Here is a 24420-nt window from a genome sequence, read left to right on the forward strand (position 1 = left end):
TCTGCAGAATTCAGTCTGCACTTTCATCCTTTTGTGTTTATCTGTTTACTAGTCTTGGTCCATGCAGTCTGTGATAATTAGTCTCATCCTTTGCTTTCTGTGGACTCTTATGACCTCTTTCACTTACCTCTCTGCAGCATGAGCCACATTTTTTTCTTTCTGTGGTTTACATTTGTTCTTATTCAACAAGCGCCTTTGACAAGGAAATGCCTGCAAGGAACCTGATATTTCATCCAGCATGGGTCATTTTATGGAGGTATGTGGAATAACTGTGCCTTCCTACCTGGAGGCAACCTAGGTCAGCATCTCTCTCTCATCTTCCCTTTGAATTAATAAGTTTTATGCCCTTTTACTTCTCAGCTTCCTGTAGTGCTCTACTGAAAGCAGACAAGAGCTAAACCAATTTCCTCACTTCCCAATATCCAAGAATGAAGCAGCTGAGTCCTCTATCACAATCACTGATTCTGGTGGTTGCAGCACTCGCTGTAACAAAGTGAACCTTGGTAGATCCACGTAGGAATTTGCCAGGACACCAGTTATTTTCTCGACTTTGCACTGAGAGCTAGGTTATTTTATTTAGTTTGGTTTGGTTTGTTTATTAACTTGTATGTATTTGCTTATTCAGCTCTAGGTCAGATGATAAGAGTTAAGTCAGCCTCTGACTCCCATTCAAACCTAATTGCTCTTACTGTGGAGAAGTACCATCTTATTCTCCTATCGTAGGCTTCTCTTTTGGAGGTCCGATGGCATGGGTGGCTCCAGGCAGTCCAAGATAGAGGCTTCACCAGCCTCTCTAAAGGATGTACAAGTTAGGACTGCTTCTAAGATTAACCCCAAAATTAGCAAAACAGTCCTGACCTTTTTTCCCCTCGGGCAGCAGGCAATTCTAAATTGTTTTGGTTTCGCTCTCTTCTGTACAGGATAGCATTTTTTGCTTGAATAAAGTTCAGTGCACAGACACTTCAATCTCAATAAAATCAGTAATACATATAGCATTAAACAAGGGGATAAAGCACAACACGTGAGATTGCAGGTATAAAGTCTAATAAACTCAATCCTCTTCCTGGAACAGCTGTGAGGTTGAGCTCCCACTCCTGTACATACAGCTCCCACAGACGCTTGTTGGAGTTTCATGGGGGCAGTGATTTCTTCTTCTAAGACAACTGATCTTCTGGGGCACAAACGTCATCCCAGTGAGGCCACTCAGCTCCTTTGCAGTGCCAGCAGACCTGGCTGTGCCAAGTGTGTTTGGGCTCTGATGAGTCATGTTATGTCCCTGGGCCTGGATTTTTCTCATCTAAACCTCTCCATCTAAGTTGTTCCAGTCTTTCCCTCCAAGCTGGTCTGGCTTTAGACACTGCATGATGCCTTTGGGTAGCTCTTCTTCACTCATGTTTTCGTCCTCCATCCTGGCTCTTATCCCAAGGAATCAGTAACTTTTAGAAGATTTTAACAGTGCAAGTAGGCTTGAAAGTTAGCTCACTGGACAACAACAATTATAATCAAAAATTTCAGAGCCCGACTGTGGGATTTTAGTTACATCAAGACCCTTTTCTTCCTGCCTAGCGGCAATACTTCCCTCTGCTCATGGAGGTGGACTGGATACCCACTTACAGCTAATTTTTCACTTGCCTTCTTTCCCTCTCACAGGAACACAACCAGGTCCGTTGTAAGCCACTCCCTTCTTCTATCCAGGTATAAACAACTGCTCCCAGGAAAAGGCAGCAGAGGCCTTTGCCTTTGGCTGGAGCAAGCCTACACAGCAGAGCAGAGTCGGCTGAGTTGCGCTGGCTTGCAGCACGCAGGAGCACTTTGTGCGCACCCCATGCTCTGTTGTGCCATGAAGTCTTCCCACATCAGGTGTGCGAGTAAAGTGCAATGGCACCTCTCTCTATCACAGGCTGTTGCCTGATGCACGCTATCTTATGATGTACAGCACAGGAAAGCATCAAGGTGTTCCCTCAGTGTGCGTAATTGCCTTTTCTCCATACTGAGATTTTCTGAACTACTTTTTTCCAGAATCTAGGCATTTTGGTTGTCTTTTCACCATCCAAACCCACCCTGCACTGGTCACCAGTGCCTCTCTAGAGGGGCTGCCCTGCTTTAGAGACAGGCCAAATGCTTCTGCTCTACTTGCAACATCAATTGCTTAAATTTCACAGTGGTCACAGGCAGGTCCACAAAGGGGCTGTGGAGCTTCTTGCAAGAGTGAGAGGATAAAGAAGATGAGACCCCAAAGCATCATGAGCTGCTGCACATACTCACTAATCAGCCAAATGCCACGGAAAAGCATTTGTACAGCATAGGAAGAGGCAGTGACTGATAGGATTGTGCTGTGAGGCACATCTCAGATGGAGGTAACTGGGTGGCATTACAAGTATTTTTTCCTTTCACCAACAAAGCATGTTAAAGCTCCACAATGGGCACGGATGAGCTGGATGTCCCCTATTCAAAGCATATTAACAATAATCCCGGGGAGATAAGTCTTGTCCCTGGCACAGCAGAGCACAAAGCAGCGTCAGAGCACTAGGAGCTTCTTACGTGTTCCTCCAAGGAACAGGGATAAGGTAGGATTCAGAGTGGGATGAGCACAGAAAAACTTACTAGCATAGACCAGATCTGCCTGGAACCTTTTGCTTTGATCTGCTCTCCTGTGACAACAGCTTTGTCCCATCACCAGCTGGATTGCCAGTGGTGCAACACAGCAAGGGAAGGCTTTTGGCTTGGTGGATTTGTTCTTCTTCCTCAGGTACTTGTATCTTCAGTTGCAGTGAATATTTCTATCAATATCAAGTTGGTTCAGCTTTCCCTCTCCTTAACCTCTCAGCGAGCTTTTGTTTCGCAGAACCTGTTAGTTTAAACTGGGTCAAATGCTAACAAGCGTGTCAGCCCCCCCTGCCCTTAGGATCTGCCATAAAAGATCAGACTACAGGCCCGTCAAGCAATTTGTCCTAATTCTGCAAGGAGCCAATGCCCTATGCTTCAGAGAGGTGGAAAAAGCCTGCTAGTTAAAGGTTAGATCCCTTCTCCTTGCTGTGACGCTCTTGCTTCACTTTTTATTTTCTTCAGCGTTCTTCAATGAATTGGAAATCGTGCTGCTGGTGATGGATTGCTCAACTCCTTCACACAGCCCTACAGTTCCCTGTAGAAGATCTTTCACCAGCTGCCAAGCCACATTGATTTTCCATTGAAAGCCTCTCCTGTTTTGCTCTAATATCTATAGGGTCATGAGATCCTGTAGGGTGGAAGAGAGGGAAAACCACGAAGATGCAATACAAATGTCTGTAACACTCAGAAGAAGTTTTCTACTTTTGGCTGACTTTCAGTCAAGCAGTTCACAGTGCTGCTTCACAAGAAGCTAAGTGTGAATAGTCAGCTGAAAAAAATGGGATAAGGATGGGAAAAGGATGGACTGTAAGACTGAAATTGAAGTCATTCTGGCACAAAGCAGAGAAGATCATATAGCAGAAGTGGGAAGAAAAACAACAGCAGCAGAAGATTTTATAGCAGGGTTCATAAAGGAAGCAATTCTTATTCTCTGCAAGAAGACTACTTAAACCATTGGAAAGGTATTGGCTGCCTTAGGGTTTAAAACAAAATAAACCAGATCACTAGCCATAAGGCATAAAGCAAAGAACATTTCCTCCAGCGCACTTCATTGTTGCTTAGAGAGCAGATACTGCAGGCACATATTCTAATATTAAATCAAATTATAATACCATTAAAGCAAGTAGCTCATCTTCTATACTGGCCTCATATCTATAAAGATTAAGCTTGAATAAAAGCACACGGCTTTCCTCTGTCACATTGTGTAATTATTATTCATACAGCAGAATTATAGATAACAAAGTAAAAGATGACTACTTTTCCTGCATCTCTGCCATAGGATCTCTGAAGCTTCAGTGATTTAAAATTTAAAGGTTTAAAAATCTCTAATTCCCTGTTGTAGCTCATTGCATTTTATTCATTTTATGTACATCCATGATACACTTGCCCTTGCATTGCAAACACATATAGATACATTCTGCTCTTATCCGCTTTCAGAGAGGATCCTTGAGGGAGAGGTTTCACAAGGCAACTGAAATGATTTAACAGTTAATTGCACCTTCTTCCCCCCTCCCTGCCAGGACTGGCCCTGTGTTCCTGCTGCTTACTTCACAAAAAATCTGTAGCCTTGTCTGCCTCCTTGGTGAGTGCATCCAGTTCACCATCAGAAAACAGATCCTAAAAACATGGGCAAAGATGGAACTACGTTGCCTTTCATCATTCGCGTGGTCCTTGTGCTGTAAGCCAGGCTTCACAGCATGCAGCTCAACGCTCTGCTGAGGCACCTCCTCTCCAGGGCTGGCCTCCTCTCCTGCGTTTCAAACCTCCCCCCGGCCTGAATCAGCCTTCTTAGGGGTTCAGATCCCGGGGGTGAAGTGGCAATGACACCCCAGGCAGATAGGGCACACGGACTTTGAACACTGCCTCAGAAACAACTCCAAGGCAAACCCCGCAGTTGCCATGCCCGGTTTCTGGAGGTTCGTGTCCTTTGCCACCCTGCCCTTTCCTCACCAAGTGTTCAGTGGCACAGAACGGCAAAAATCTGTGGTGACTTCTGCCATTTCACTCCACTTCTGCCTGTGATTTTATACTGAGCTTGTGAGGTGCCCCTCTTCCTGCCAAACAACCGATTAGGTAGGCTTTCCTCCCCCCCACTCCCATGAAGTCAGGAGAAGGAGCATATGCAACCACTACCTTTTGTATGATTCAGTGCCAAGACCCTGAGGTCAAAGACCATATTTTGCTCAGTGAGGTACGCCTTCTGCTCTTTGGATGTAGGAGACACACAGACTGTTCCAGCCGCTACAGAGATAAAACCTAATCAGCAAAGTACGCTGCTTGGATAAATCACTAGCGTGTCACACACTAATGGAGGTGGTGTGCTGGGACCATAAAGCTAAAGCACCCACACAGAGATTTCCATCCATCTCTGACAGCATCACTCACTCGCTGCATGACCTTGGCCAAATTGCTTACAGACTGACTTGCAGAAGCATCAGCCTCTTCGAAATCAGGTCAGTGCACTCCCTGTGCTTCAACTGCCCTCAGGAAAAGAAAGCAAATACTGCTTCTCCTCTGCCCAAACATCTGCCAGGCACAAAGCTCTATTGTTCCCAAAGCTGGCCCCGATGGCATCGCACCGGGAGGCAGATGGACCTCTACACAGGCAGCGGCCCCAATGCCGAGTCCTTCCAGACCACGCATCCCAACGACATCATCTGCTGACAGATGCCTTTCACACCAGGCCTGAGATGAGGCAGGTATTTGGTGTGGACAGCAAACCTGTGTTCTTCATTTTGAAATAATTTTTGCTCTCTGCTGAGGATGTTTGTTTCCCTGCCTCTAAACTCCAGTTTTCAGTGCTCCAGGATCCTGGCACCTTACAATCTGTCTGCTCGGGAAAAACCCAAGGAGGTAAAAGAGTCTTGTGACATAATATACCAGCCCACATAAAGCATAAGGAAAGGGCTGTGGCCTTTCTTTTAAAAACACTAGAGCTTCATAGGTACATACTGTGGCAAGGAGAAAGGCAAGAGGAGATCCTGGCGAGCTGCTTGGACTACATGCCCACAGCAATATTGTATGCGGTGGCAGGGGTTCGGGCACAGCTGTGCCAGTGGTCTGTGCTCCCAGTTAGCTGATCTCTGGTGCTGGGAAAGCTTCCAGAAAAGATGCGCTCACGCTGTCACATCTACCTGAGTAATAGCATTGTGTTCAAAGCCTAGTCACAAATATTGTTTTCCTTTATCTCGGTTTCCAAAAATCAGGCAGTCCCATATCTGCAGATACCAGTGGGAGCGTGAACCAACCCTACATTTTCATGTGCTCTGGACAAAATCTGTCCATGAACAGCAGGTAAGCTCTTTGTCAAAATGCCTTTGGCCTCTGTACAAGTGTAATTAGAGTCTGATTTCAACTTCCCTGATTTCAATTTCCCAACTTCCCTTTGAAGCCTCATTCAGTAAGAAGTGCCAGACACCCTGCATCTACATTACAATGCATCCTAGCACACTTGAAAGCCCAAGGGCATGCTAAAGAAATCCAAATCCACCAAATCCATAGCCAATATACAACACGAGATCAAGGACAGATGAAAAGTATTTCCTGCAATGAATATGCATCATGAATTGTTTTGTCATTTAGCAAGGACTGCTGCTTTGCTGCATGCTCTGTTATCATACGTGTTCACATCATTGCAGCAATGTTACATTATGAATCTAAAAGCAGTTCTTGCTAATCGAAGCACTAAAGGGTCTGTTTCAATTTCCTTACTAGCATTTTTAGCAGAAGTCTAAACATTTATGTCCATAGGTTCAGCCATATCTCTCTGTCACTTATTCTTCATGCCTGATGACAGCACATTGCCTTGAAGTACTTGCTGCTTAGGAGACTTACTACTGACAACAGCTAGATTGTAGCTTTTCTGCATTAGCTTACTGTGCTCTCACTTTACTGGAAATCGGCTCTGAGCTCACTTTGAACAGAAGGAGAGAGATCAAAGCAGTTAACTTCTCCTTGAGGATCGTGTTTCTTAGCGACTTCCTTGCAAACCAATAGCCACAACTTATTTAAGCCTGGATCCATGCTGAGCAACTCCAGCAGTTCCCATCAAGCACATCCTTTGGGGATGGGAGCATTTGACACTGTCTGATGTGGCGATGGGCTAGCTCAGCACCTCCCTCCAGGCTGAAATACAACTATTACTGGGAAATCCCAGTAAAAAGTATTTCCCAGGCTAAATCAAAGCCATCAGCTTCCTGGCGCTCAGCTCTACCAGGCAGGGGTGAAGGCAAGAGAGCAGCAGTGATCTTTGGTGCCTGGCACTGTCAGCATGTCCAGCTGCTCTGACTCTGATGCCAGCCCATGGGTGGGGGCCAGGATCAGGCCCAGTGAGGGGAACCTGGCTGAGAACACAGCTCTGGGATGGCTGTGGGGAGGGGGATGGCTTAGTGGGGCCCATGGACGAGCAGGGCTGTGGGGAGCTGGAGACCAGCCCTGCTGTGACATTGCTGGGGTAGAGACCAACAGCCCCAGGGGTGCTGAAATAGGGTCCTGGGCTGTGGGCAGGGTGGGGGGAGCCCCAGGGAGTGGGCAGGGCCAGTAAGACCCATTAGTGCCCTCAAGGCCCTGACACCCAGAACATACAGCCGAGATGTGCCAATTTCAGTTGTAGAAGTGCTTACTTTCTGGTTTGGAAGATGACAGAGCCTCTCTGCTCTGTTATTCTTGGGCCATTTATTCAGACTGAGGATTAGCCTGCCTGCAGATGCTCCCGCCCTGGTTCCCCCAGCACCAGTTCATGGTGCAGCAGCCAAAGAGCTGTGCTGCAGGGTCACAGCAACACTGCTGCTTCTGCTAGAGCTGGATGCAGCTGCTTGCATGAAGCTTGACACCTCAGCTGATAAAATCCAAGATGCAAGATCACACAGCATGATATTGGGGGTTTCTTGGGCTGCCTTCCCTATTAGGAGCCCTGGGGCTGCAACAAGGAAGCATCCAAGCAGCTCCATGTGCAACCTGCCCAGCCCTGTGGGTAACAGGTCCAGCTAGAAGCAAACCTGCTCCCAACGAGCCATTCGAGTGTTGCTGCACCGTGTCCTCTGCTGCGGTGAAGGAAATTGCAGCGCATTGCCGACACGCCAAGCCTGGAGAAGCTTCAAATGCACAAAGACATTATATATGGGCTAATGGCAGTTTAAGTTGTTCTGTAAACAAACCCTATAGAATCATTTAGGCTGGAAAAGACCTTTAAGATCATCAAGTCCAACCATGGATCTGGTCAGGTCCGTATCTGAAACCTGTTGATACAAAAGTGACAAAGTTGCACGTATCCTAAAGAAGAGGTGTGCCAAATGCCCCTTTGGAGCGTATCCTGCATAAGTATGGATGGGAAAGCCAGTGGAACTAAGACTTTGTAGGATACCACTGAAAATTGATAAGAGGTCCAAAGACTGAGGCCTTTTCCAGCCCCTTGTGACTTTCCCATGCCTCCATGTGTATAAACAGTAGCTATTCTGTCCTCAGTCACATTGAATTTAAGCTCCAGCCTGTTCATCATGTGAGGGACCTGGCTGGTGTTGCAGGAGAGCTGCGTTTCCATCCCTCTGGGCATCCTTGCAGTGGTATCACTTGTTTTCCATGTCCTCTGGATACTAGTGCAAAATAGTGAAGAGCAGAGGTCCTGACATAGCATAACCCTGACTCACAACTAAGTTGCCTGAGGACCCTGAAACCCTCCCAAGACGCAATAGCAAATATCAGCCAAAAGACGAGGCGTATTGTATCAGGTCCTTGGCAAACAGCTTCCTCTAGGAGCTCTAGAGAGTAAGCACCACCTGTCTGTCTTGTCTGTCTCAGATCTCCATCATTTCCTCTGTCCCCAGGTCCCTGGAAGAGTCCAAATGTTTGGCAGACTACCATGTGGAAGGCAAAAGGAAGAGTTCAGCTAGTGCCAGGCTCTGAGCAGCAGCAGGAAACTAAGAAATTTGAATTACAAAATCAACCAGCTGCTCTTAACTGATGCAGCTCCTTGAAAACTTGATTTGCTTACCTTATCCCTGGCACCAATGGCTGTTAGCATGATCCTTGACATCAGATGACCATAGGTACTACAGCTTCAGGCGCTGTTTCTGGAGCAAGCTGGAGCAATTACTCTGCCTGAAGAGAAGGAATTAGTCATAGGTTTAAACACAGTAGTGAATCCAGCCTACCTGGCAACAAAGAGAGCTAAGCTTGGGAAGCATCACTTGCATTAGGGCCCTAACCTGTGGTCATGGTCTCATGCTCCAGACTAAATGTTGGCTTAGCACTGTTGTTTGACATCATTATTTCTGCCTGTCTGGGAAAAGCTAAGGTCTAATAAATACACTGAATTCATGAGACTTGTGTATCGCCCTTGGTACATCACACGTGGAGGGGATGTGGGACAAAGCCATGCGGGGAAGGCAGGTAGGATGGATTTTCCTGTCACAGGAGGTCAGTAGGGACGAGGACATGGAGGATGTCTTTGTTTCATTCAGGAAAACTTAGGCAGCTACGGGCTTTCTGGAGACCAGACTGGAGAGGCTTCATAGTGCCTAAGCAGACCCTTTCCCTGGCTGCCCTTTTCACTCAACTTCTACCATCTTCCTCTCTCAAGGCTTTGCAGGAAAACACAGAAAAAACCCAAAACAACAACAACAAAAAAACCCCAAATAAATGCTGTAACACCAGGCACAGCCATTGCTTGGCTCTATTCCCAGTGCTTCCTTCTTCCCCCTGCGCCTGTGTCCCACCTTGGGCTGGCTCCAGAGCTGGCCCAGACCTTGGGGATATCCAAAAGCTTCCTGCAGACCGCCGTGACCCCAGACCCCTGGCCACCCAAGACAGGACACTGGCATCCAGAAAGCTATTACAGATGACCACAGTAGCATCCCAACAGTACAAAGAGTACAACAGGGATAGTTCAGTTTGCGGAAAACCGAAGGGAGCTACGAAAAAAGCCCACTGCAAACTGCCCACCACCACTACCTCTTTCAGCGTGCTCATACAGGTAGTTGTATCACCAGAAGCGGCTATGCCAGCGTGGTGGCTGCTTCCTCTTTGTTGCTGCCTGTGCTGCAGTCTTCTTGCTATGCAACTAAAACCACCAGAGCACCTGTTTTTATAGGACACGTCTCTGGACATGTTCATTAGCTACAAATACATTAATCAGGCTGGACTGCTTTCTGTCTCATTTTCCTCCACAGTGAGGTTTCACTCATGCTAGCTGATTGGCACAAAATATTGCTGGACCTGAAACTTAGGAGCCCAAGCGTCATTACTCTAAGGGACACATGGGAGTCAAAGGCCCACTAGTTCAAGGAGACTTCACCTGTTCAAAAACAGGGCTTGAAAATATGTACCCTTTAGTTTTAACATCAAAACAAGTATCCAAACACACCAGAGAGAAGCACAAACCATTTGATGCTGCATGTCTTTCCAGTCTTCATCTATGCTACTAAAATGCTCCCATGTCTGACTGTGCATGAACATAACCAGCCAGCTAAGGCCAAGCATGCTTTAATTACACACACGGACAAAAGACAAAATCAAGAATGAGCTCAGAGATGATAGTTTTCAACCTCTTGGTCTTACTATCAAGGCTCTTGTAGAGACTCCTCATGTCAGTAACACTAACTCTGCAGTGGCACAAGGGTCAGATTAATACAGCTTCTGTTCATTTCATCACCCCACCTCCACCCCCCAAAAAAGCCGCACCTTGCAGATTCTCCTTCTTGCATTCACTGCCAAAAGGTACTTGATGACTTTATCTCTGCCAGCTGCTGCTCTTTCCTGCTCCTAACCTAATGCAGCTGGCAAGGCAGCGAGGAAAGGTAATCCTATGAAAAACACATCTAATGCTTTCGGGACGTATTACAGGTAATGTGTGATTTTTATTATGTTAGGATATCTATTCTTCAGCTGCAAAAGATGTACCGTGATTCTGAAATGAGTAAGTGTGGATTGTAGCTGAAGGCACAACAGAATAATTGAATTGCCTCTCCCTTACCTAGCCAGAGCTCTCATCTTCAATTTTACCTTACCTACTAGCTAATGTGTCAGCTACATTTTGATAATGACTTGCTCTCACAGCCTCTGGGTAACATAAATTGATCCTGATGTGCAAAAACCCTGACTATGATATTGAGTTGTTGGGATGCTTTTTACAAATCAACAGTGCTCTGAATCCATCCATCTTCCCTTCTGTACAATCGCACTGAGGCCCTATCACTGCAGCAAACTGTGGCAGCTGGCCTTGCAAAAAAAGAGTTCTGGAAACTGGGGCTGTAACAGCTAGAAAAGAAGGAATGAACTGGGGTGATCACCTGGCTGCCAAACCACAGGCCTGCGTTCCTTTGAGTTAAATCTTTCTATCTATCTGTGAAAATTCATGAGTCGTGGGCTGGTTAATGTGAAGGTCCTCACTGCCTTTCCCTTCTCTCTGTCCTTGTGCAGTTCCATTTCTTTGTTGTTAATTGGCTCAAACAAGATTTCCCCAGAGACTTGGGCAGTTGTATCATCAGCCAGTAATCTGCTAATTCCCTTGGACATTGTCCTGGTTTCAGCTGGGATAGAGTTAACTGTCTTCCTAGTAGCTGGTACAGTGCTATGTTTTGAGTTCAGAGCGAAGAATGTTGATAACACTGATGTTTTCAGTTGTTGCTCAGTAGTGTTTAGACTAATGTCAAGGATTTTTCAGCTTCTCATGCCCAGCCAGTGAGAAAGCTGGAGGGGCACAAGAAGTTGGCACAGGACACAGCCAGGGCACCTGACCCAAACTGGCCAACGGTGTATTCCATACCATGTGACGTCCCATCCAGTACAGAAACGGGGAAGTGGGGGGCAGGGATTCGCCGCTCGGGGGACTGGCTGGGTGTCGGTCGGCGGGTGGTGAGCAATTGCACTGCGTATCATTTGTACATTCCAATCCTTTCATTATTGCTGTTGTCATTTTATTAGTGTTATCATTATCATTATTAGTTTCTTCTTTTCTGTTCTATTAAACCGTTCTTATCTCAACCCACGGGTTTTGCTTCTTCTCCCGATTTTCTCCCCCATCCCACTGGGTGGGGGGGAGTGAGTGAGCGGCTGCGTGGTGTTTAGTTGCTGGCTGGGGTTAAACCACGACAGACATGCAGAAGTCCCTCGTGTGCTACTCTACAACTGCATTTTGCAAGTGTTGCACTCCTCCACGATGCGCCAAATCGATGTTATGTTGTGATCAAAGATGTCCTTGTCCTCAGAGCAAATTCCAGCACAGTTATGGTAGTTGGCTGCACAGTATACCATACATTTGAGCAGCAAAAATTCTCAAGATGTCACCATCTAAAGCAAAAAGCCTTTGGAAATGAAACATTTTTTTTCTCACAGGGGACAGGCTTTGATACTTTGCTGAAGTAATCAGCACAAAGCATGTCCTGAAAGTCTAAGTGGTTCCCCTAGACCTCACAAGAGGGATGGCAGCTATCATTGGTATCAGAGCTTTCTTATGTCATGCTAGGAGTCTATACAATAATAACTAAATATTTGTAGTTAAATAAGAAAGAGTGGATTTCTGTTTTTAACATCCCAGCCAATGTTACTGGGAAGCAAGGACTTCACCCCTCCTTTTTCACCTAAGCAATCCCTGAGCTGGGAGCAGCCAGGGAACATTTTTTTTTAACTGCCTCAGCGTGATGTTGGTCTGTATTAGACAGCAGTGGCTTCACTGAGGTTCACATAGCTACTGAGTAATATCATATATCAGGAGTTCAGAAAAACTAGACCTGAGAAGTTGTTTGTTAAAATACCCAATCAAAGAGGCTGAAGATCCAAGTGAAAAACTTTTCCTGCCAGATTTCTCTGAGAAACTTCTCAAGCATAAAACAAAATGTGCAAGGTAGAGGTGTATCATCACCTGTCAGTATGCTTAAAGCTGTTACCATGTCTTACATGGCATCCTGAGCTAATGTTGATAATGATTTTCCTGTTACATTAGGGAATTATTTATTCCTAGCATGGTGGTGAGTATCTAGAGGGCACAAAGACCTGTGTCCTGAATTGCACATTTTATGCACAGGTTTGGGTGTTATGAGTGTTTTCAATGTCTCCCTCCTTGCAGAGGCCCAGCAAGAGCTGCTGAAGGACTCAAGACCTTTGAAACTTCGTGGTTCCCCTAAGGGCTCCAAGAAATAATGTCCTTCCTGAGCCTAAACCACAAAGGCCCACACCTTTATATAAATTGGGGGGTGGGGTTGGGGATCATTTCTAAAAAGACTGAGCATGAGCCCTGCTTTACAAAAGTAAAAGGCACGCGAGTATCCCTATAGCTTAACATGTCCGTGGACTTCAGGTTCTTTCACGTGGTAGATGGACACCAGCTTCTGTCTGGGTCCGGGCCGTGCCCAGCGCATGCCTCCACCCCGGCCTCTCTGCAGCCCAGCATGGAGGGGCCACCTTCCCTGGGGACACTGGGGATCACCCACCTTTAAAGGTCCTGCCGTACAAGCACCTTTCACACCCTGGAGAGCACGTTTTCATTGTGCTAAGCCGGCAGATCACTAGATGGCCTCATAACCTCAGAGATTGGGTCAGACGCAGGTTTAGGCTGCGCAATCGCCAGATTGATTTTTAAAAAACCTGGCACCCTAAGTGCTGCAGGACTTAGGATCATCACCGCAGGCAACGCACAAGAGCCTTTTCAAAACGCAGCGTGAGGAATTTGGGACACTTTGTCCCGCAGGGAAGCTAGAGAAAACCACGTTTGTCCCTCTCGTTGTCAGAAGCTGCTTGTATTCCCTAAATCCCGCCGGGTGGGACCGGAGACCGAGTGGGGGCCGTCGGAGAGCGGCAGGCATCTCTCTCCCCAGCCTCCCTCGGCTGGAGCCGGCTCATACCGCAGCGAACCCAGCCCCCGCGGGCAGCACGGCCGCGGGATGGCGGCGGCGCGCCGGCCAGGGGCCAGCCCGGCAACCGCCCCCGGCCCCGGCCTGGCCTGGCTGCACCCGCGGGGGGACCGGCCCTGGCCCCGGGCCCGCCTGGGCCCCCCGCCGGGGGCATCCCTGCGGGGAGGACGGTGGCCGGGGAAGGGGGGCACGCAGGAGGGTTCGGTTCTTTGTCCAGCCGCCGGCGAGTCGCGGTCGCTGCCCGGTGCAAACGCACTTCGGGGCCTCGGGGGAAACGCCGCTTGTTTGTGGGTTTGTCCGGAGCAGAGCTGCGTCCTCCTGAGCAACAACAACAACAACAACAACGCGGTGCTGCGAGGGAAGGCCTCTCCCTCCTGCCCAGCCGGAGAGGGTCTGGGGAGCGGAGAAGCGAGGGGGTCTTTAGAGCAGTGGAAATATTAACGGGAAGGCTGGAGCGCGGGGAAGAGAAACACGCAGAGGGGAAGGCAGGTTCAGCTTGCCTGAGGAACAAACCCGGCACTAGACCACTGGCTGGGGGTCTTTTGGTGGCCGGCACCTGTTTGCAATAGCTGTTGCTGTTTCAAAGAGATTGGGATACATTGGTTAGGCCGTGCCGGATTTGACAGTGGCCTTGATCCGACGTGCAAAGGAAGAAAAAAAAAAAAACAAACCCTCATTTTCACTGCTGTCAAATTCGGGTATGTGTTATTACTCCTCTTCCCGTGTGGATTTTTATTAACATTCTAAAACACAGAGCTAGTTTACGCCGACACAGGTCTTCTAAAAGTGCTAGAAAAGAAGCAGGAGCAGAGCGAGTACACGACACTGATCAGCGGTCCGGATTTAGAGAGGGGCAGGCCCAGGCCGCTGCCCCGAAGCGCCGCGGTACGGAAAACAACGACCCCGAGCACCAGCGAAGGCTCCCCGGGGCCGAAGCTGCCGGGACCGGCACCGGAGCCGGGGCCGCGGCGCTGCCGCTTTAAGGGCGGGCGGAGAGCGCGGCCCTCCCGGGCCCGGCCCGGCCCGGCCCCCGCGCAGCGGGGCGGAGCGGCGGCGGCGGCGGCGGCGGCGGCGGCGGCGGCGGCGGCGGCGGCGGCGGCCGGGAGCAGGTAGGTGTGGGCCGGGCGCTCCCCGGCCCCGGTCCTGCCCCGGCGGGCGGCGGCGCGGCCGCGGCCGGGCCCTCCGAGCGGCGCGGCCGGGCCTGCGCGGGGTGGGACGGCCCAGGCGGCGGCGGCGGCGGCCTCGGTGGCGGCCTCGCCCTTGGCGTCGCGCCGCTGGGGCTGTGCGCGCCCCCCGGAGGGGTGCCCGGCCCGGGGTGAGAAGCCGGGGGTGTGTGGGTGGAGGCGGCGGCAGCGCTGGGGCCGCAGGGGTGGGTGACGGCGCGGAGTTTGCCTCCCGCGCTGGAGCGGGCAGCCGTCGGCCGCCGTTCGGTCTGGCTTCTGCCGAGGGGAAGCGCGGGGTCGGTGCGGTTATGCTGGGAAAGGCACCTGCTGCTTTCGAAAGAAAGAGCTTAAATCGCACGAGAATCGGTTGTGGTTTTTTGGGTTGGGGTTTGGGGATTTTTTGTTGTTGTTTTGGGTTTGGGGGTTTTTTTGGGTTTTGCTTGGGTTTGTCCCCTTTTCCAAGTTCTAGTCGCCCACTGGCTTTATTCCCGTAAGGTGGGAAGACTAGGAGTGTCAAACGCAAGGATACCTATCCTGATGCCTTCCAGCGCTAAATGCTTAAGCTCAGTTTGACATTTTGAACACAGAACTCTTGGCAGATATTTCTCTACCGACAATTGATTTAAAAAGAGTAACCATCATGACAGGCGATGCAAAATGTATGCTACCGAATCTCAGTCCTGCTAATTTGCAGCAATTCATGGGGAAAAACCAGCATATGGCATTAGCTGACAAGATTTATATTTCTGATTGGTTTCCGTTAACTTCATGCTTCCCTTAGGCAGATAAGGATTATATAGCTCTGCCTTCAAGAAGGAAGGCATTCATTAATTACATTCATTAATTACACAGACACTGCTGAATGGCATTCTCAAATGTGGAGAAGTGCAAAACGTTCGGTCACATGTATTTATTTGTAATAAAAATACAAAGCCTTTAGCCAATGATTTAAACAAAAGACTTAACTGGACTATCAGCCTAAATAGCCAAGCGTAACAGGAGGGAAGTTCACAGCTTAACATTTTAGTAAGCCATCAACCTAAACCCAGTACCTGAAGCAGAGGCCAGCACACAACAAAAATACCACTAAACACATACAAACTTCTACTAAAGATACAAGTAAAGAAAAACTGAAGTAATGAAATTCTATATAAAGTGTTAAGACTTTGTTTTATTAGCATATTTTTCCTGTTGGCCCTTTGTCTAGTTTTTTTAAGGACAACCTGCACAGCTGTAGATGGCAAAGCTGGCCATAATTCTTCTGTTGTGAAAAATTGGCAGGGGTGGGCTGAAGTTGATTTTCTTCATGCATCATTCTGCTTTTTCATGAAAACCACTGCAGAAGGGAGAAAACAATCACAAAATAGAGAGTGCGGTTTCTCTTGTATCTGTTCGTACTTGCAGTCTTGCTGTTGTGGAAGCACAGGCCTTAAATGCTGCTCTGGTCATCAGTTTAGGGGGAGGTTCGAAAGCCGTGCCCTGAAGCAAGTCAGTCCGAGTTATTGAAAAGAAATTAGAGAGCAAGATGAGGAAGGAAAAGAGATACGGAAATATTAAAGGATGGATGAAGGAGGAGATTTGACCAGGAAGGCAGGAAAACAGTTGCTCTCTCTTCAGGCCACTGCTTGGTAAGTATACTCGCAGGATCAGTGTAAGAAAGACCCAGGGTCAGCAAGACATGGTGGGTGAGGAGAGTGTGGTGATGAAGCGCTGAGAGGCTCTTCGTTCGCCTGTCAGCTGAGTGCTGTGGCTTTCCACTCTCCATTCTCCTGATTCTTTAATGAGTCTAAACTCTGACGTACCAATATTCCATTCTCCTTTTCTTTACTGCTTGTGACCTGAAAACTGGCCTTGAGTGGTGTCAGAAGGCCTCTGAGTGTGAGCTCATCCAGTCTGAATGTCTCACCTTTTAAAAACTTAATTTCTTTTAAAGGTGTTGGATTCAGTTTCTCTCTCTTTAGACAGCTTGGAACATGTTTATGTAGTTCCCTCACAGGGAGTGGGCTACAGTGATGGAGGTCTACTTTCTTCTACAGCCGAGAGCATCCACATGAGACTATTGCACCATAAGACTAACTGATCCTTTAAAATACAGACTGAAATGCAACAAATTGGGAGTATTCTGATTAAGATCAGTTCTTGGGGACTTTTTTTAAAAATCTTTTTTTTTTTCATTTTGGAGCTGGCGGCCTCACAAATCTGAGGGAGAAAGAGGAAAGTCTTTTGAGGACATCCTTTAATTGTTTGCCTTTAAAAAGATGCTTTCATATAAAAGACTCATCACCATTATAAAACTTGTAATTAATGGCATCTCTGAAACAACCTACTGGTAACCTTTGCTTTGCCCTGCAATGCCAGAGCCCTACTACAAAATGTTAAGATTCAATGGAAGAACCTTAAATGTGAGTAGATTGCTCTGTGTTTATCTTCAAGGCAGAGGGAAGGAGATGTTAAAAGGCTGCACATTTAACTTTTAGCTCTATCAGCTATCCAGCTAACTGGTTGTTTCTCACTGGATATGTTTATAGCACTCTCCTGAATGGGTCTCTTGATAGCTTCTTTCTTAAATACCACTTCTTTCGGACTTCAGGGGCTCTTTGGGCAGGGGCAAGGCAAGCATTCATGGTCACACAACCGCGTGTCAACCTCTTCTTTCTAAAGCCCTGGTGGTGTATAGCCTTGAAGTTACTGAAGAAACATCACTTATGTAGCGTTGTTCTCCTTTCAGGAATTGTCATCCATCACTATGAAAAACAACATCCTGTGAGTTTGTTTCAAGCTTTCTGCCTCATCACCTGCTTCAGATAAGCCTTGCTCCGAGCTCTCCTGGGGTTTGTCCTTGGGGAGACATGGCCTTCCGCAGCTGGAAGTGGCTCCTCCTCTTGGGCAGGCAGAACACCTTTGCCAAGGCTTGGAGGAGTAGGAGGGGAGGCCCCTCTCTGCGCTGGAAGCGCTGCTGCCATTGGAGCGCCAGCAAGTCTCTGGACCCCGAGGTGAGAGCGTTTTTGGAGGAGAACACGGAGGTCACCAGCAGCGGGCACCTCACGCCAGAGATACGACTGCGCCTCCTCACCCCTCGCTGCAGGTTCTGGAGGGAAAAACCTGACCTGTGGCCTTACGGGGACCCGTTCTGGGCAATTTACTGGCCAGGAGGCCAAGCCCTCTCCAGGTACGCAGCATGCATCACCAGAGTTGATAAGTCCAGCCTGCTGCAGGCCAGAATGTCAGACCTGGCGCTGTTTGTAGTGATTCCTAACGATGTGTATTTGCCTTGTATGAGAGTGCATATCCATACTGCTCTCTGCCTATACAGGAAGAGACAAAATCTCTGCTGGTTAGCAGTGAAGTTTCAGCACCTGCTGTATACAGAATAACTTACGGCTCTTAAGTTGAAATCTGTTGTCTTCAGTGGCAATGCATGTGTTGACAACGGGGCTGAATTTGGATCTGTGCAGTTGCCATCAAAACCTAGCGAGGTGTTTAATTTTATCACTCACTGTCGCTCCAAACAGGAGGATTGCTGTTTTGTCATAACACATGGGGGTTTTTTTGTAGGAGACAGACAGGAGTGTGGATGTGTGTCTGGTCTGTTGAGAATAGTAGGTTTATGCTGATGCACTTGGAGTGCTGGTTAGCCTGAATCGCTCATTTAGGATTTCAGCAGTCTTATTGTCAAGCTTTATTGTGGCTCTCTCTTAGTCACATCAGAAGCCACATTTTTATTTTGGCCACTTACTGTCAAAATGTCTTTAACGTTCCTGATTCCCAGGAATTATTTAGAGTTCTTTTATCCTGTAAAATCAAATCTCTTACTTTGAACAGCAGAAAAAGTTCATAATTGTTACAGCAAAGAACAAGCTGTCAGACATTCCCTACATAGATGAAAGGGAAGGACCTGAATTGGGGCTTTGCTGTTTTTCTGCAAGAAAGCATAAATGGGAAGGCGTTTTTGACCAGGAAAAAGATGAGACTTAACAGTTAAATTGCGAGTTGATTAGCCTGCCATGTAGATGAACTAGAGTGCTCCTAAACATTGCATAATTAAATTAGGCAAGGTAATCTCTACATTTTGTTACTGTATGATTCATATGCCCCGATATTTTGGTAGCAATAATAATTAACTGTCATTTCACCACTTTATTGACTTATTGTTTATGCACTTGTTTTGATGTATTGGGAATGTCAGAAATTAGCTGCATAATCTGGAAAAGTAAAAAGAAAAAGGGAGCATGAAAACATCCTGCTTCCGTAACTCTGTTCATTTCACAGTTGGCATTTCCACAAGATCAGGAGTCTCCTATTTCAAGCTATTCCTCTTAGTGTAACCAAAGATACCTCATTAACCCAGCACGGCAGACAGCAGTCTCCAACAGCAGCCCTGTGCGTGTGCCAGGGGAAACAGTCGGTTCCAGCTGTCCTAAGTCACCCCAGTCATTAGCGGTAACTGGAGTACCACTCAGCTGGAAACAAGGCACTTGCAGCATTAGGCTGGATCATGCTCTACACAAGAAGTTACTGCTGGAAAGTCATTGCAAATCCAAGCATAGCCCCTAGAAAGGGGAAACGGAGCACTTTACGTGGAGGTCCCACCCGTATCCTCTGCCCCGTTGGTAAACTAGGGGCTGTCCTCAGAGGCATGACAGCCTCGGGGGGACTGCTGCCAAACAGCAGAGCTGCTGAGCCTCTGTACAAATGTCCTGCCTGGGTGCCCTCAGGAAAGAGAGCATCTGTAGATCTTCAAAGTAGCAAATAATGCTGCAACATTAGGGTAACGGTGCCAGACCTCATAGGAGAAGGTGATTTTCATTAAAACTGAGCTAGTTGCACTGACCGGATTCATAACCACATACTCAAAAGCACCAAGCTGCGCATGCCCATGCTGTCTGGTAGGATTCCTTGTGATGACATGTAGGACAAGAGGCATGGGATGTCAGGTCCTCCTCATGTCTCCTGGGTTTCTGATCTGGGTATTTTGCATCTTCAGTCCTGGTCTCGACCTTCCTGCTATCGTCTTGTAATGGCTCGAACTGTTTAATTTGAGGGTAGGTTGTCTTTTGTTCTCCCAGTCTGGGCTCCTGGGAATCTGTATACAGATGTGCTGGGGTCTAGGTGCCATCAACACTTGACACTCTTATTAGGCCTCCTTGTGCCATTCCTGCTAGTGCTTCTAGGCCCAGGCATTCCCATCCATCCGTTGGCCATTTACACCAATCTTAACATTTCCATTACAGTTCCCTGCAGTGGAATCCACCTGCAAAAGCTGTGCTTACCAGTAGCCCTGCGTGAAGAGTCAGCCATCACCCTCCATGACAGAAGACAACACAAATGTAGAATCCTTTCCTGTTTCTACTTTAACAGATAGTTAGTAGTAAATGGTAGTAAATTTATGGCAATTTGCAGTAATTTATGTCACCTAGGGCTCCTCCCCCTGTCACTTAGGGCCTTCCCCTTTGCAGAAGATTGAATTTCAAGGCAATTGTTGGAGTTCTGAACCCTCAGTAACAGCTATATGATTTGTAGTGTTTAACGATAACTGCTGCTTGCTTTCTGTCACTTCTTCTTCCTTTCCAGCCTAGAGGTTTTTGCTCGCTGATTCCTCTTGGCAGGTGTCAGCAACTAGATGAAGATACTCTTTCTGCTCACCACTGCTCTGTTCTCATTTTCCTGTTGCTACTCAGGAGCAACATTAAGCAGACTAGCAGTATTTGCATCTGTGTCTGCATGGCTCAGGAAAAGAAAGAGGAGAAATTCCTCTTCTTCCAAGCAGTTGCATAAGCAGTATTTTAGGGCAATGGGTAGGCCTTGTCTTTTGAGGGGCACAATATTCACTGCAAATGCATTTTCATATTTCTTCAGTCAGATTGCTTTTCATTTCTACAAATCCTTACCAACAGTTTACTTTCCTGTTTCTGATGCCAAGCATTTTAGTCACCTTGCAGTTTGTATCCAGTTATTAGATAAGCTCACCTGTCAGGGAAGGAGCTGATTGAAATAAAATGTTGCTTACTTGGCTGGATTTCTTTCCATTTGGGGGGTGGGGGAGGAGTAAGGGAGAAAGATGGTGGTTCTTGATTTTTATATCAGCAGAGACAAATAAGGAGCTATGTACCAGCTGCATATGTGGAATAGTGTTTTTAAGATACCATGCTTCATTACATGTATGAGAAGAACTCTTACATAGTGTAATGCAAAACTGACAAATCTGCATAATCTTGTTCATTGCTTTAACAGTTTTTCTTTTCAGGTATATTTTAGATAATCCACGGGTTGTTAAAGGACGATCGGTTTTGGATCTTGGAAGTGGATGTGGAGCAACAGCAATAGCTGCTGTGATGAGTGGTGCATCACAAGTCCTTGCTAATGACATTGACCCTAGTAAGGCCTTTTTTTTCATCTCTGTGTAAAGATATTTATTATTTTTTTAAAGCACATTTAACATTGACTTTTCTTTGCTCCATTTGGGTGCAATTCAGGTTCCCAACATAGTTCTAAGAATACTAAAAAGATGAATGCTTTTTGCCAGTATTAGAAGCTGGGTTGTACCAGCCTTTCCTGCACTGAGTGTATCTCCATAGCTCCCTGGAATGAACAAACAGCAAAGTTTCTATCAAGTGTTGCCTATACACCACCATGGCTGGTTTGGAAGAGAACTCCAAGCGCAGGCAGCAAATTGGCTTCTCTGTAGGACCATAGCATTTTCCTGCACTTTCATATGTGAGGGCCTAGATTTTGCCTTTTTCCCCCCCAGACTTTGTTTTCCCCTAATTGACTTATGAATTCAGCTTATTCATAATTTAATTACTCATTGGTTAGGGAGGAAGTATATCCATAGATTAAGGCAGTTGGATATTCTGGTTTGATTCTGTGATTGGTTTCCATTGGTATCTATTCCAGGAATAGTTCTCTCCTGTGTCATGGTGCAATGAGGATAAAATTCCATCACTTTATGCCAGATTTTGACACATAACAAAAACTGTGGAAGTCCCTAGAAAGGATAAACAAAAATATTTCAGAGATGAAACTGAAAGATGTGTCAAGGAAACGTGTAAGGGGGCTGAATGGCAGAATCCTAAAATGTAACTTTTGTTTGGCTTTTCTTCAGTTGCAGGAATGGCAATGATCTTGAACTGTGAACTGAACCACCTGAACCCCTTCCCCATCACCATTAAGAACATCATTAATTCAGAGGCTGGCAACTGGGACCTGATTGTTCTAGGAGATATGTTTTATGATGAACAACTTGCTGATGGTCTGCATCACTGGCTGAGGAAATGCATCAGGATACAGCAAACTGAAGTGCTGATTGGTGACCCTGGCAGGCATCAGTTTTTAAGCCACAGCATTCACAGTCAATTGCACAAAGTTATAGAATATTCACTTCCAGAGTATACTAGACAAGAAAACAATGGATTAACATCAAGTATCGTCTGGAGTTACCAGCCCTCAAATAGCTTAGAAAACTGTTGAAGCTGGTTTTGTAATGAATTTTGTCTCACTTGGTTGGCTTTTTTGTAAGTATGTAAAATGAAAGTGGGAATTAAACACGGAACGTATCTGTTGATGCAAAGTAGATTACCTTCACTGTACTGATTTCAGACATACTCAGAGGCTTTCGCTCCATTTGAGGTAAAAACTACGTGCAAACTATTCAAAGGGCCCTGCGCTCAAGTGCAAATCCAAAGACAAGTTACATGTAAGAGTTTGCATGCTTGATGTTTTTCATGTGTATTCATGTCTTGCTCTCTTAACACTATTGTGAAATGTTTTGGACATCGAGCATACTGCTGTGGGGAGAAGGCGATGGCTGAAAGATTACTGCACTGCTTTCGCAGACTTTTGCAGCTTATTTACAGAGAAAATTATTGCTGTCCTTCATAAAACTCTCCACTAGATTATTAGCTCATACTATGCTCAACTTAAAGTGCCTTGCTCTTTTTCTGGATATCTCTTCTGAACGTCAAAGTAACTAAATTGAATCTTCCCCCTTCCTCTCTATAATAAAAATTTATTCTTCCTTGAAGCTGCCAGCGTGATTATTTAGGAGTTGCACACAAATCTAAAATATGCTTCTTGAACTCTAGCCAACGTTTTTACCAAGTGGAAAGTGACTAAATAGTAATAGCTATAGGCTAACTTTATCCCCTAGAGAATAGGGTCAAGTGATCTACATTCTCTAGCTTTGCAGGGTAAAAAAGGTAATCTGTCACTACAGGAAGCTGGTGAGGGATGAAGAAATCCTTCCATGATGGTTCTGAACAGAAGTTACCTGAATAAAAACAGGGAATAAAAGTTGGATATAATTTTTTTTCTCCTGAGGAGATGCTGGACAACAACCTCCAGAATCACTTAGCTACATCTGCCAAGGAAGAAACCTCTGCAAGGTGGAGGGGGGCGGGGGGAAGGAAAACTTGATCCACAGTTAAGAGGCTGTAAATGCAGCGATTTGAAGAAGAAACCAGTGTTTTCAGAGCAGTCTTGCAGGAGCTATCACCTTTAGCAGTTAGCTATTGAACAGTGATGGGGAACTAATTGCAGAATGGAACACAACGCACCTACAACTATCCAAATACCAGCTGACGTGGTGGAAGCTTATAAACTTGAAAAAGTATGGGGTACTCACTCCGAAAACCATGTTTATGAAAAAGGAGGTTTAGGAGCACATTGAGATGTACATAGTTGTAAAATACAATTTAACAAGTTTTCCGAACTATCCAAACGGAAGATTTACAAACTTAAATCTTCAGAACAATGTGTGAATATTCTGCAGTGCTCACCCAACAATTTACAACAGTAGCAATATCCAAACGATACAGAATATGAAGTGGTAAGTGCACACATTACATTCTTCTCCCACTTCACCCAGTGCTTGTAAACATTTGTTGAAAATGATGTCACAACCTGGGCTGGACAGACCAGGGAGGGGTCATGGTGAGTTTGGAATTCCCTCAGGCTAAATTAAGGTGAAACAACACCAAACGATAGGTTAAACATTTTATTTATGGCAGAAGGAGCCTGACCTTGGAAGGTGTAATAGCAGGTGACGTGTTTTCTCAGAACAGGAACGGGCATGAAACTACATCAGTGAACTGCGTAACCCGTGGTAACCATATACATACCAATTCAGGGAAGAAGGCAATCCCTCCTGTTGAGTCACGAGGTTCAGAGCGGAGCCCCTTGCTTTCTAGACTCCTCCTCAGAGAGGAACCCAGGGGCAGCTGGATCCAATCCTAGTCCCAGACTTGGTCAACAGTCTTATCTCTAAAGGAATGAGGTGCAGGGATTGTAAAAAAGGAGAGAGAAAGAGAGAAGAGAGGAAAAGAAGATAAAGATGTCACCAGTCCTGTGTCCAGCATTGGTCCAGCCAGTCTAGATGTTCAGTTCCGGAGGGTGTGCACATAGTCTTCTTGCCCCTCCTTCAGGCAGGCACTTGAACTCATTAGCCTAATTAGGTGCCATGCGCGGTTTGTACCTTCAGAACCTTCAAGAAATGGGTCGGTGGGCTTGGGGTTGTTTGGGGAGTAACTTCTCCATCCCTGCAGGCATAAGCCTTCTTTGACCTTTGGCCATATCTGGTGAGCTGCCCCGCTCAGCGTATCGGAGCAGGGAACTGTGCACCCTCCAGCACACCCTCCATCAGCTTCTCACCTGCGGTTCATGCAGGGTTCATTGTTAGCCAGAGTTCGTCGTTACGCAGAACTTGCCCCACCACAGTGTTTGAGACATTAACTTGTTAGTCTCTCACAAATGACTGATTTAACCTGAATCAAAAAATACTCTAGTAGAGTTATGCTAGTAATAAACACATA

The 24420-nt window shown here is 46.6% G+C and overlaps 1 protein-coding gene and 1 long non-coding RNA gene across 4 annotated transcripts; both read left to right on the forward strand.

The window, feature by feature from the left end:
• The first annotated feature begins 5404 nt into the window (after positions 1–5404).
• LOC128143441 (uncharacterized) lies at positions 5405–8927 on the forward strand. Its single transcript, XR_008235754.1, has 3 exons — positions 5405–5460; positions 5814–5901; positions 8430–8927. It is a non-coding gene; the product is annotated as an uncharacterized LOC128143441 (long non-coding RNA).
• A 5607-nt stretch (positions 8928–14534) lies between these two features.
• ETFBKMT (electron transfer flavoprotein subunit beta lysine methyltransferase) lies at positions 14535–22634 on the forward strand. Of its 3 annotated transcripts, none has more exons than XM_052790657.1 (4): positions 14535–14560; positions 17343–17783; positions 20859–20989; positions 21717–22634. In XM_052790657.1, exons 2-4 carry the CDS (start codon positions 17464–17466, stop codon positions 22079–22081), a joined length of 816 nt encoding a protein of 271 aa, XP_052646617.1. In that variant the 5' UTR covers positions 14535–14560; positions 17343–17463; the 3' UTR covers positions 22082–22634. The 3 variants fall into 3 exon arrangements, with proteins under 3 accessions (XP_052646617.1, XP_052646615.1, XP_052646614.1); XM_052790655.1 differs by lacking the exon at positions 14535–14560 and adding an exon at positions 15082–16242; XM_052790654.1 differs by lacking the exon at positions 14535–14560 and having other exon boundaries at positions 16822–17783.
• Positions 22635–24420: the final 1786 nt, after the last annotated feature.

Source organism: Harpia harpyja, chromosome 6, assembly GCF_026419915.1.
Source record: "Harpia harpyja isolate bHarHar1 chromosome 6, bHarHar1 primary haplotype, whole genome shotgun sequence".
Lineage (NCBI taxonomy): Eukaryota > Metazoa > Chordata > Aves > Accipitriformes > Accipitridae > Harpia > Harpia harpyja.